Source organism: Macaca nemestrina, chromosome 1 (assembly GCF_043159975.1).
Source record: "Macaca nemestrina isolate mMacNem1 chromosome 1, mMacNem.hap1, whole genome shotgun sequence".
Lineage (NCBI taxonomy): Eukaryota > Metazoa > Chordata > Mammalia > Primates > Cercopithecidae > Macaca > Macaca nemestrina.
In genome coordinates, this window is record NC_092125.1 from 157,670,385 (window position 1) to 157,684,720 (window position 14,336).

The 14,336-nt window shown below is 34.4% G+C and overlaps 1 protein-coding gene across 1 annotated transcript; it reads left to right on the plus strand.

The window, feature by feature from the left end:
* Positions 1-1,930: 1,930 nt before the first annotated feature.
* LOC105482666 (ankyrin repeat and SOCS box containing 17) lies at positions 1,931-14,336 on the plus strand. Its single transcript, XM_011742884.2, has 3 exons — positions 1,931-2,460; positions 11,730-12,009; positions 14,051-14,336. The coding sequence occupies exons 1-3, from the start codon at positions 2,060-2,062 to the stop codon at positions 14,255-14,257; spliced, it is 888 nt and encodes a 295-aa protein (XP_011741186.1). The 5' UTR covers positions 1,931-2,059; the 3' UTR covers positions 14,258-14,336.

The following is a 14,336-nucleotide window of genomic DNA, read 5'->3' on the forward strand; positions in this document are numbered from 1 at the left end:
ATGTATGGCCATATATGGTCATACAAAGGTAATAATACTACATTGTTATAGAAATAAAAAGTAACTCATAGAGCAAGACATGTGTAATGTTATCCTATTTGTATAAGAATGACAAATTTTTTTCAGATTAGGTATCTGTATTCTTTTTTTAAAAAAGACAAAATTTTATACACACATAAGCAAAAACATTTGAAAGGCTATACACAAAACTGCTAGCATGATTATCTCGGAGAGGAATTGTTGCTGGCTCTATAATGTTTCAACTTTTTATAAGTTTTATGTATTGTATTAAAAATCAGTAAAACAGTTTAATTAAAAAAAAAAAAACAGAAAAAGTGAAAGAAAACAACGAAACTTGGTGTTTAGAAAGATGACAATATGTAGTTAGTTTAATTAGGTTGTCCAGCTGGGAAAAGACAGTTTAGAGTTTACAAAATAAAATGTAATATTAGTAGACGCATATTATAGTAAATCTAAAGGCATAATTTTTTCTTACTAAAGAGACATTATTCACTATTTAAAGAAAAACATGCAAAAGGAAAAATAATATATTTAATTACCTTTAAAAACGCTAATACATACACCCAAGGTTGTTAAGACTGATCACTCTGTGAATGGTATAAAAAGGTGGCTGAAACATTAACTACAGAATAATGATAAAAACAACCATAACATCTTTCCCCTTTATTGTAGTGGGGTGAGGACACCATATCAAACTTGACGTACCTTTAATGCCTGAATTGTATACATTCTGCCTGGTTTATAGGGAACAATTTCTGTAAAATTTAAAATTCTAAAAAAAGACCTGATGCAGTGGCTCACGTCTCTAATCCCAACACTTTGAGAGGCCAAGGCAGGCGGATCACGAGGTCAGGAGTTCAAGGCCAGCCTGGCCAACATGGTGAAACCCCGTCTCTACTAAAATACAAAAATTATCTGGGTGTGGTGGTGCGCACCTGTAATCCAAGCTGCTCAGGAGGCTGAGGCAGGAGAATTGCTTGAACCCGAGAGACAAAGGTTGTAGTAAGCCGAGATCACACCATTGCACTCCAGCTGAGGCAATAGAGTGAGACACCGTCTCAACATCAACAACAACAACAAAAATCTAAAACAAAGTTTTTAAATTTTGGTTAATATTGCATGACATTCTTTCTCTTTGGGAATGAACATATTGGCAAGTTACTTAACCTATGTAAGCCTTAGTTAGGCACAGTGCCTCAAGTCTGTAATCCTAGCACTTTGGGAGGCTGAGGCAGGGGGATAACTTAGGCTCGGGAATTCAAGACCAGCCTGGCCATGGCATAACTCTGTTTCCACAAAAAATACAAAAATTAGCTGGGCATGGCGGTGCATGCCTGTAGTCCCAGTTGTTTGGGAAGCTGAGGTGAGAGAAAGCTTGGGCCCAGGAGGTCAAGGCCGCAGTGAGCCATGATCATACCACTGCACTCCAGCCTGGGTGACAGGGTGAGACCCTGTCTCAAAAAACAAAAAACAACAAAAAAATTATCTGTGTAAGCCTCAATTTCCTCAACTATAAGATAGGGGAAATAACTGGTGAGGATTAAGCGAGAGCATACAGTATTCACGCAGAACATGAGAACAACACTTGAATTTATTCACTCTAGCAATCGTTGTCTTCTTACATAATAGCCTACAAAGGATAATCAATCTGTTTATTACTATTATGTAGTCTACTGAAGAAACATGCAGAACTTGAGAAACAATGCAGACTACCCTCAACTGAATTCTTAGAAAATTAAATATATTGTATCTTAGCTTTCACGTTTGCCATTTCTGTCCAATATGTCTCTTTCAAATGTTACCAGTTACATATAATATCCCCTCTGACTTATGCTGGTGACCTCTACCTATTGTGGAGGAATCTCCACCTATTGTGATGTCATCCAGTACTTTGTGGTAATATTTATTTTTTCTGGTTACAGTTTAAAGGGCACTTCTGTTTGTGGAGTAAAGCCTACCACATTATCAAAATATGTAACTGGAGGATTACAGTATGCTTACCTCTGATTTTATTTCTATACTGCTGCTATAAGTAACAATGAGTAAATCTACTAAATTATGTCGTAAGACTTCTTGTCCAAGGAGCAATATATTCTGCAATCTCCTTGACAAAATTGTTAAAAGACCCTCCCTACAGTTTTTGGGTCAGTGGGGATATCACTGTTATGAACCAAGGATTTACAGATCACTGGCCAAAATTCTGAGATATGTGGATTTGGATGGTTTTGACGCACTACTCACAGATTACATTGCATTTGTGGAAAAATCAGGATACCGTTTTGAAGTAAGTTTTAACCTCGACTTTACTGAAATATGTGTGAATACAATTCTGTACTGGGTTTTTGCCAGAAAAGGTAATCCTGACTTTGTGGAATTACTTCTCAAGAAGACAAAAGACTATGTTCAAGACAGAAGTTGTAACCTGGCACTGATATGGAGGTAATAATCTCATACGTTTTCACTATAGAACAAGAAAATTTACCTTTAGGAGAGTAGAGTGCTTCTTTTTTCTAAAATTAACATGTATAGTGGCTATATGTGAAGTAAGGAATTCTCACCTAATTGCTTGACCAGTTGTTCACTCCTTCACTCCTTCATTATGTATTGCATTTTAATTTATATGTAAATTATTATGTACCAATACATCATTAGTGATTCTGCTCTACACAGCTTACATGTTAGTGCTAAACAACATGTTTCTCTAACTAAACAGAGACACTATATTGTGTAATACTATGATCTCCTATTTCTGAGAATCCTGAGGTTTTATATTTGTATATGTTTATAAGCTGACTTTCAAAGTACAATTGGGAATATGCACAAATATTCACATAGTAATACTTATTAAACACAATAGTTCCCTATTTGTGTGTTAAACGTTGATAAATTGGACTCCAAATTCTCCAAATTTGAGCACAATGAAGGTCAAGTACCTGATGCTATCGATAATAGAACCAAATTTTTATTGTCTTCACATGTCAATCTACCTAATGCATACTACTGAGGATCTTATGAAAATAAAATCTCCAGTGTATCCTCTTTGTAGCGCCTGTAATATAGATTTTAAAGTTACCTAGTTTGCACTAACTTTAATTTATTCTTTGGTTTTAGATATTCATCTGAATAAAACATTCATGTGTTCATGCATTCAGCAAAATATTTATTAATCATATTATTATGTATGCAGCTCTGTACTAGGTGCAATGATAAATGCATGTATGCAATAAAAAACAAAATTGACAAGATCAGTTAAAGACTAAACCAATTTAGGTTCTGCCTAAAGCAGAGTTTTTCCCTGATTGTGTATCCTATGGTACTGGAGAACCACTAGATTTCATTACTTAATGATTACTAAAGTACATGAACTGATAGCTGTGGTTTGGAAACAACAATAAACAAAACTACCACACAGTACTTTGTGTTTTAAGTAACCATTATATTTGTAATTACAGCAGAAATCAGCAAATCTTCTAAAGCTAACTGTCACTAGCTGGGCTAAAAAGTGCCTGTCTATAGCCCTGGAAGGCCCATGGGAAAGAAAAATTGAGTCAAACAGAGGGAGAGAGAATAAATTTTTTAAAATTAAAAATGGAAGCAGAGAGGAGAAAGCTGTAAGGAAAATGAAACAGAGAAACACAGTGGAACATGATAGAGTGCTATTAACAACTGTCTTAAGACAGGTTTAAAATTAATAAATTTCAACTTAGATGCATCCATTGTATCTGTGTAAAACCCATTACAGGCCAATTCTATGGATCGCAACATCATTTGCATAAATGTAAAATCCATTACAAGCCAATTCTATGGATTGCAACATCATTTGAACTTTTCAGAATCACAGAATTTTAAATTTGGATGCAGCCTAAGAATTCATTAGCAGACCTTTACCCTGGACAGCAACCCTCTGTAGGGCATCACTGGTTGATGCTCACTGGTCTCTTCTTAAACAATTCTAGTAGTCGTGAGTTAACTACTTCCTGAGGTAAACCATTCCTTTGCCTTGGGGTCCTTGTTTTTCCTAGTGTTATATATATAGTTATATATATATAGTTATATATATAGTTATACATACATATATATACATGTTATACATAGTTATATATGTTTTATATATATAACTAAAACTAATATAAATATAACTAGTTATATAAATATATAAATATAACTAGTCATAATAGTTATATAACTATATAAGTAGTTGTATATATAACTGTTTGAATATATATAATATATGTAGTCACATGACTTTAAATATGATGTATATGCCAATGACTCTCAAATCTTTATCCCCAGTGTGGACTTTGCCTCTGAGCTCTGAACTCCTTCTATATTTAATTAATTGACATTGCCACATGGCATCTCAAACTGAATAGAAACAAAGCAGAATACTGATCTAATGCACCCCCCTTTCTGCCAACCTTTTCCTTCCCCAGAATTCCCCCCAACCCCCGATTAACAGTACCTGTTTCTCTACCATGTGGCTCAAGGCAGAAATCTAGGATTTATTCTTGATTCTTTCCTTTGCTTCAACACATCAGTAAGTCCTTTTATCTCCAAAATATATCCCAATCATTTCTATTTCTTTTCGTCTCCTTTCATCTCTTCCATTCCAAATCTAGGTGAACCCACCATCACCTCTTGCATAGAAAACTGGAATAGACTTTTAAAGAGTCATCCAGCTTCCACTCTTCCCTGTCAACTCCTGTAATCTGTTATTGACTCAGAAGCCTGAGTGACCTTTTAAAAACACAAAATGGCTCATATCAACCATAGTTAAAATCCTCCAGTTTTTCCACTACAATGATTTTATACAAGGGGTATAGAATTCAAACAATACCCCCTTTTACAAAAACCCTATATGAAAGATCACTCTGTATTTCTCCGAAACCCAATCTCATATTACTCTCCCTTTTGAACACTATATTCCAGCCACACAAACCTTTCTGTTTCTTGAACATCTTCAAGTTCATTCCTGCCATAAGGCCTCATAATACACTCCCTCTGTCCGAAAATCTATTCACTTGGGTCTTCCTCCTCATCAGCTAGGTCACAGTATAAATATCATCTTCTCAAAGAGGCCTTTCCTACTCACACAATCTAAAGAAACCACTCAGTCATTATATTATTTTACTTTAATGTTCTGCACCTGCTGATCACTGACCTGTTTATCTACTGTTGTTCCTTTTTTCATTGGTTTGCTCACGATCTATCCTCGCGGATAGAGTGTGTAGAACTATGTCAGATACATAGCAACTGCTCAATCAGGATTTTGTTGAGTGAGTAAGTGAATTTTGAAACAGTTTTATTTGATTCTTCTTTCCTGTACTGCACTGAAGTCTTGCATTTCTCCAACCCTGCCCCTGTAGCTATAAAGATCAGTCTGCTAACTCTTTTCTACATGAAAACTTCTCAAATATTTGAACACACCTATTATGTCCTCATAATGAATACCCCATATTTCCTATTATCTGTTGTTCTTTACTTCGACAACATCATTCTTTGGTCATCCTCCCTTGTTTACACTCTAATTTGATAATTTCCCTATTATATCTCCCTGGAGGAGAGGAGATAGAATTAACAAGGGAAAGAAACTTAAGTTTGTTCATTTTCACCACAAACCTGCAAAAATCATCTAAACGCCACAGTGTGACAGATTGTAGGTGGCTAAAGGGAGAAGATATCATTCCATTCAAATAACAATAATAAATATTAAGCATTTTCTAAGTGCCAGACACTATGTTATTTATTGGGGATACAAAAACAAAGTAGACATATTTTCTGATTTTAGAGAGCTCATATACTAGTAAGTGAGGCATAAATGTAAACAGCAATTATAAACACACTCTAGGTACAAAAATAGAAGCATGTACAGGTAGAGAGAGCAGAGAAGGAAATTGTTAACACCATTAGGGAGGAGTAGGTATCTGAGAAGGCTCAATAGAATAGATGATGTCTTAAACTGATTTTTAAAAGATAGCAAAGAGTTTTTTCTTTCTTTCTCTACAAGACACATAGTCTATATAGAAGGAGGATGACTGAAACTAAGGTAGATACAAACAATATTGTTGTATCCTATGACTAAAAGCAGTTTAGTAATAGCTAGAGAGTGAGATAGGAATCAGGTAGTAAGAGAAATGAAGACTGTAATTGAAAGAAGGAAGGATTTTGTAGGCCAGACTGAGGAAGATGAAATTTACACCATGAATAATGCCTGGCCAGTGAAAGTCAACTTGTGGAATTAAAAAGATTCATCAGCCCCATTTGAACACTGGATTTTGGGAAAATAGGCTGCAGCTATGGCCGGGAAACCAGTTAGTAGACTACTCAAGCACTCCAAGTATAATGTTCTATGCAGGAAGAGTTGGGGGAAAGTGATCTAATTTTTTTAAAACGAAGTGGTTAGAGAAGATCCCTGAGGCTGAATTTGCATAACATGCAAAGTGTGTGTACTTAGTTTGCATGTGTATTTATAATAGTTTTGAGGGGAGAACTAATTCTGCTCGGCCAACATCCCTCCCAACTTCTGGTTGCCCTTTGATACTACAACTGTTCAGGTAAATTATAATGAGAACTTAAACTAAAACAGTAGCAGTGGGAGAAAGGAGAGAGATTTTTAGATAGAATAACAAGACACGGTAAGTGATCAGAATTGGAAGATCTAAGAGAAGAAAGAGTTAAACTTCAGATTTCTAAATTTTGAGAGTGGTTGAAAGTTGTATTAGTTTCCTGTTGCTGCTGCAACAAATTGCCACAAGCTTAGTGTCTTAAAACAACACAAATTTATAGTTTAGTTCTTATAGTTCCAGAGTTCAAAAGTCCAAAATAAGTCTTATAGAGCTAAATCAAATTGTTAGTAGGCCCGGTCCCTTATGGAGGTTTTAGGGAAGAATCTGTTTCCTTGCCTTTGCCAGTTTTCAGAGGCCATCTACATTCCTTGACTGATGGCCCCTTCATCTTCAAAGCTAACACTGTAATGTCATAATCTTATTCATTGACTCTCCTTCCAGCATTCTCTGTACTTATAAGGACTCTTGCAATTACATTGGGCACACCTAGTTAATCTCCCACCTCAAGATCTTCATCATATCTGCAAAATCCTATTTGCCATACTGAGGGGCCATTATTCAGCCCACCAAAATGGTCATACCACAAACTTATCAAGGTAAAATATTTTTTAAAAACCTATAAAATCAGTTTTGGACACATGAGTTTGCACTGCCTAATGGATATCGAGGTAGAGATGTGCAGTACATGGCTAGATATACAGTGCCATCCTTAATCTTCTCTTACATCTCACATCTATGTTAGGATATCTGTTGGTTCTACCTGCAAATAATATAAAGCATCTGGCTGTCTCCACTACTGTGTTCCAAGCTAAGTGATTTCCTTCCTTCTTTAACAAATTCTCAACAAAGGGCAGATCACATTACCCTTCTATTCAAAACCTCCAATGACTTGTCATTTTGGTTTAGAGTAAAAGGTGAGGTTCTTACAGTGATCCTTAAGGCTCTAAATAACGTGGCATCCCATTACCTCTGCCCTCTTTCAGCCACACTGGTTCCCTTATTCTTCCTTCATCACTCCAGGCACACTCTCCCGCCATAGGGCCCTGAAATATCCAAATGCTTAACTTCCTCGCCTCCTTCTGGTCTTTGTTCAAATGCCACTTTTCAAAGATGTACTCTTCCATCATCTTATTTAATATTTAAAGATGCCCTGACTGTACCCACCCACAGCATATCCATATTTCTTATTCTGCTCGACTTATTCTTTTTTCCAAGCACTCATCACCTTCTAACATAAAATGTGCTTGTTTACTATGTTCATGCTATATTGTTGTTAATCATCACTGTAATATAAGCAAGAGAGTAGGGATCTTCATTTTGTTTCCGGATATATCCCAAGCACCTAAAACAGTTCCTGGCATATAGTATGCATTCAATATTTGTTGAAATAAATAAATGGACAGGGACTGAAGTTATGATCATAAATAAAATTGCCTGGGAATAGTCAAATAAAATTGGTCTAAAGGCCATGCATATTTACTTAGATGTCGAGGGCAGAGGAAGAGGAGCCAGTGAAAGATAGTTGAGGAGAAATAGCCAAAGAGATAAATGGGTAACTTGGAGAGACTAGCCCAACTGAGTAAAAGGAAAACATAGTTTTAAGAAAGACAACTGTGTGAAATATCACACACATAAAATTATTCTGGAGAAGCACCTATCAAATTTTTCAGTTAGAAATTGAAGGAGAATGAGAAGGGAAAAAATTAGAAATAATTATAGCTAAAAACTGAATCATTCTCTGCATGTCTATATGGAAATATTATGCCCCATTTCATAAGCATTATGACAGGTTTTCAGATACCAAAGGTTCAGTTCATTAACCTCACATTTAAAAACTAATTCTTGCTTTGCTTGCTGCACTTCATCCATATAAGTACTGCTATAATTAACTGTCAGTACAGATTAAGCAAATTCTGGTTTACAGTAATATACTCTTTAAACATGAGGATTAATCATATGTCATTTGGGTACAGATTAGACTTTTAAATCTCATTTTAAACCTATTTGAGTTTTAGTCATGTTTTCAACATTTTTCAGTATTCATTCAGTATCTTCTAAAGGTAATGTCAATCTTAATATCTTAGAATCAACTAATATCTCAAAATCTTAATAATGACCACTTATGGTATATTTTGCCTCTGAGTCTCCAGAATTCCCATACTTATAAGGTTCTTAAGTCAAATATTTTCTTAAGAACAAGCAAGACGAATACATTAAATTGCCTTTGAAAAGTTTAAGTGATTACACATCAACAAAAATCTTGTTAGGTCTGAAAGCTACAGGATAAATTCAAGGAATTTTTTACTATCACATATATAGTCAAAATTTTCAGTAAAAAAAGTTCAATGAACAAATATTTGAGTGCCTAATATGGGCCAAGCATTGTTCTAGGCACTTAAATATGTAGTAGTCAACTAAGATGAAATTATTGTCTTTCAGGAGCTTACAATTTTGTAAATTGTTCTGCTTATCCATTTATTTTGAAGATGAGAAAACAAAAGTTTAGAGGTGTTAAGTAAGTTTTCCAAAAGATCAAATTTAATGTAGTTAGGTACAAAGTGCCCTGAGGAGTGTGAGATATATCTGGGTAATCAAAGAAGACTTCACAAAAGAGTTTATTAGACAAGGTCTCATAAAGATGAGTTAGACTTATCGCAGAATTGGAAAAAAAAAAAAAAAAGGCGGGGGAGAAGAACATATACAAAGCAAAGAAATGGGAAAGACCTGGATGCAGTGGCAGTTTGGGAAACTGCTTACCAATGATAGGTAATATAGAAAGATACGTAGTTTAGAAGTTCTCCATGTGTTGGAAGTATTTGTAAAAAAGATGAGATGCCCAGGACATTATTGGTCTGGAGATGATTCCACGAGAGAGAGAGGAAATAATACATATCCACATTTATACATACGTACACACAGAAATATCCTCTCTCTCTTTCTATATGTGTGTGCATATGTGTGTATATATATGTATATGTATGTATAGTGCCAGTGACAGAGTTATGACAAAAACCTGCATCTTGATTTCTAAAATGTTACTTTGCACTACACATCACTATTTTTTAAATTACAAAATCCTGGCATTTCAGAGTTTGGTGAAGCTTTGGAGATAAACTAGTTGGTCCAGTGACTTTCCAACTACACTTTTTGGAGACCTGAATGAGGAACTAGTAGGGGTAAGGGCTCTAGGACTTCCACCAGAAAAACTCTTTTTTCTTAGTTTTGTCAGATTCTTCAAAAACAACTTGAAAAAAGCTCATCTATTACAAAACATTTATCTTCTATAGCTAGTTCTGGTATAGCAATCCTCCAATGCTGGTTTATGTTTGTGCCTAAAACATTCCTTCAAATCTTTTTATTGGAAAACACCTACTAATCTTTCAAATCTTAGTTTCTGGATAACCTATAGGAAATGACTATTTCAGATAGAGTTAAGTACCCCTCCTCAGTGCTTCTATAGTACCCTGAGCATGCTTCTATCATTGTGATTATCACCTTGTATTGTATTAATACAATTTCTTGTGTTTTCCTTACTAGATGGTAATAGTCAAGAACTATATCTTTCATCTCTGTGTATCTACTCCTTAGTACACTCTAGGCAAGCAAGTGTTAAATAAATCAGGTAATGAAGGAATGAGCAAATGAGTATATAAATGCTTGTGGAAACGGATGTAAAGAGGCCAACTTGCCCAACAATCACACAGCCAATTCAGAGTCAAACCTTGGAACCTAGAACACTTGTCTCTATTGTTTATACCATTATACCATGCTGCCTCCCATTTTACCTAAGTACTATATATGTAGTCTTAAAGTTCCCCTTTTTGCATAAGACTTTCCTTGCTCTGAGTAGTTGCCTAAAAGCAGTATTTATGCTTCGTGTACTGCCCTGCAGTATTTTATTAGGCCAGTCAAGAGAATTCTACAGACAAAAATCATTAATAAAATTTCCCTTTCATTAGCCTAAAAACCATATTACTTGGCAAAATTATGGCTTGCTAACATAAAATCCCCTGTGGTCAACGACACCACAATAATATTTACTCTGACCAAAATAACAGCATAAAAGTCTATTAAATCAAACAACTGCAAGAAGTATATACCATTTTAAAAAATGAAGTTTTCATTTCCATCATAAGGGAAGAGAAATTTTTAAGTCTAGCCATCATGTGACACTCTAGGGAAAACAAGATTTCAGAGCAGACTCAAAATTTTACTCAAGAAGAAAAATTCTGCCCTTGAGGGACCTGATATGGTTCTCATTATAATTTACATTTCCTAAGCCCAACCAACTCTAATTTTATTAGAGTGAAAAAGGTAGAATTAAGATAGTTGTATTTATTCCTTTCCTAATCTCCAAACTCAATTCAAGCTCATGTCTGGTACATAATCAAGAAGAACAAAAACAAAAAGATATGCAAATGATCACATAATTCTTTCTATTAATAAAGTTAAATCAAAAAGTTCTGTCCTTCTTTTCCATTTTATTTTTTCCAGAGCTACATCAGTTTTGTAATACTGTCCTAAGCTGTATAGATTTCTCAACTAGAATTGCTATGACTAAAAGTAAACACTTTACATATATTATAAATTGGTTTTGTTTATTTTTACAACATAAATGGGGTTTAAGTGTTTGGTAGGAGTTTTCTTTTAACCTTCAGTTTGGTCTAGATTCATAGAGTGGAAAACTCCTTTTAAGAAATATATAGGCTGGGGACAGGGGCTCACGCCTGTAATCCCAGCACTTTGGGAGGCTGAGGCAGGCAGATCACCTGAGGTTGGGAGTTTGAGACCAGACTGACCGACATGAAAAAACACTGTCTCTACTAAAAATACAAAATGAGCTGGGCATGGTTGCATATGCCTGTAATCCCAGCTACTCAAGAGGCTGAGGCAGGAGAATCGCTTGAACCCAGGAGGCAGAGGTTGAGATGAGCGGAGATCATGCCATTGCACTCCAGCCTGAGCAACAAGAGGGAAACTCTATCTCGAAAAAAAAAAAAAAAAAAAAAGAAACATATAAAGTTACATTTAAGACATTTAACACTTAAGATAATACTATTATTTTCCCATTACTAGCAAGATAAAGTGTTTGTCACATTTCTTAATTCTATATCCAATGAGTTTTTTTTGTTTAATTCACAGAACTTTCACACCAGTATACTGTCCAAGTCCATTAAGTGGCATCACACCTCTCTTTTATGTAGCTCAGACAAGACAGTCTAATATCTTCAAAATACTACTGCAATATGGAATCTTAGAAAGAGAAAAAAACCCTATCAACATTGTCTTAACGATAGTACTCTACCCTTCAAGAGTAAGAGTAATGGTTGATCGTGAATTGGCTGACATCCATGAAGATGCCAAAACATGTTTGGTACTATGTTCCAGAGTGCTTTCTGTCATTTCAGTCAAAGAAATAAAGGTAAGAAAACTACTTTTTTTAAAAAAGGGCTCAAATATTAGTGAATCTTAAGATTAAACTGTAAAGGAAAGAATACAGTTAATTTTTAATTTACAGAATATGTCCAGTGACAGATCATTGAGTATATATTAATAAAAATAATAGGGAAAATCTCAAACAGTCCTTTACTTCTTACGTTTTTAGAAATATGAAAGAAAATTAAGTGTATGTATAGTTCATTTTAGTATTAAGTAGATATATATAATATCCTAATTATATTTTTAAAACTGTTTAAGATGTCTCTGTCCTTTAAAAACTAAATAAAAAAATTTAACAGACCTCCTTTCCAACAGAATATTTCAAAATAAGGGTTACATTTCTCCCCACAAGTACAATCATATGTAAAAAAACAGATTTCTTCCATTCAAGTTCTCAAAGCAACATCAAGTATTATAAAAATATAAATAAAGGCTTAAAATATTTGTTCAAGTGAAAATATCTATCCCTCAGAAATGTGGAGACCTTCTTAATAATAAGGTTTCTGGAATAAATCAAATTTAGAGAAAACAATTAACAGCATATAGGGTACCCTGTCAAAATGAACTGCAAGTGTCAGCATCGAATTGAATTATGCCCATTAGTAGCAAGAAATAAGTCCGTTTAATAGAGAGAAAGCTACCCCTATAAATTTAAACCAATAAAATCAGCAAGGAATCCAGTAGTTCCCCTAATCTTTAATGGTGTGACATCAGAAATAAACTCGTAAGAGATATAACTCTACTATTTTTTTTCTTTAATGCCTCAGCAGTGAATATGAATGCCTGAGCCAACTGTAAGCAAAGCAAATTTATCAAATTATTTTGGCAGCCCATTTTTAAAACAATTTTTTTTTTTGCATTTTCAGAAACTTGCTTGTCCTTGGTCCAGTATTAATTCTGCATAATTGTTACAGAACATATCAATTCTCAACCAGTTCCATGAATGCTATTCCTGAGATACAACCCTAGTAGAAAAGCACTAGGATAGAGTGAGTTTACCAAAATCATCTGCCTAAGTGGCGAAAAATGTATAGCTGGGTTCCAATCAATTGCAGTTTAATAAAGTAAAATAGCATTGAGCAAGAAGATAAAGAATAGCATTAAAACTGCTTAAAGAACACTTTAAATGCCTCTGTTCTGCATTTCCACACTTCTCACTAGTTTTCCCTATCGCAGCACATATATTTTATTGTAAATATATGTTTAGATATTTCTACCTCTATACCAGGAGTCTTGTAAGCACAGAGGCTGTGTCTGTTTTACCTACACTAGCAATTATCCCAAGCACCTATCACAATGCTAAGCATATATTCTTTAATAGTTAAATAATTGAATAATGAATGCATTATATATGTAATAGATAAACAATAGTATCATGTAGCCTGTGGAGTATATGTTCTAGTGGAGAATATTTCTGTAATACAGCAATGTTTTTTCCTCCTAAGTCAATCTATTAACATTTGACCCCTAATATTAAATATTGTAAAAGATGCCTTTCTAAACCTTTAAAAGACATCTTTTTATTTGGACAGGCCTCCTGTCAGACTTTCTTGTGTAGGAAGCATTACTCTACAATAGTTGATATCACCTTGGAAACTTTTAGGACTTCATTGTCTGTGTCCAACCCCAGACTAGTTGAATCAGAATTTGTGGAGTAGGACCTGAGCACTGGTATTTTTTACAGTCTCCCAGATAATTCTATATAGCAAAGTTGACCATAACCACTCTTCAGGAAGAAGTTGATAAAATATAAGTACAATCCAACTAAAATTAAAAACTTGATCGGATTCATAGTTGTAAAAAAATTTTGCCTTGTGTCCTTAGACATATAGATTATTTAAAGTTTATCCTTGTGAAAAAAATGGGAATAAAATACTTGCCTCAAGTAAAAATGCTTTGGAAAAAGGTTATAAGGGTTTTATAAATTTATTGTCTATTTTCTAAATTTAAAAACAAGTGTTAATAGTTTGGACCAATCCAAATTACAAAACATTACAAAAGTAAAATATTTTGCTTTTCTTCAGACACAGCTGAGTTTAGGAAGACGTCCAATTATTTCAAATTGGTTTGATTACATTCCTTCAACAAGATACAAAGATCCATGTGAACTATTACATCTTTGCAGACTAACCATCAGGAATCAACTATTAACCAACAATATGCTCCCAGATGGAATATTTTCACTTCTAATTCCTGCTCGTCTACAAAACTATCTGAATTTAGAAATCTAACATACGTCAATGTCCTAAGTTCCTTAACAATGCTTACCAATGTATGGCTTAGAAGTTAATAAAAATTAACTTCATGTAA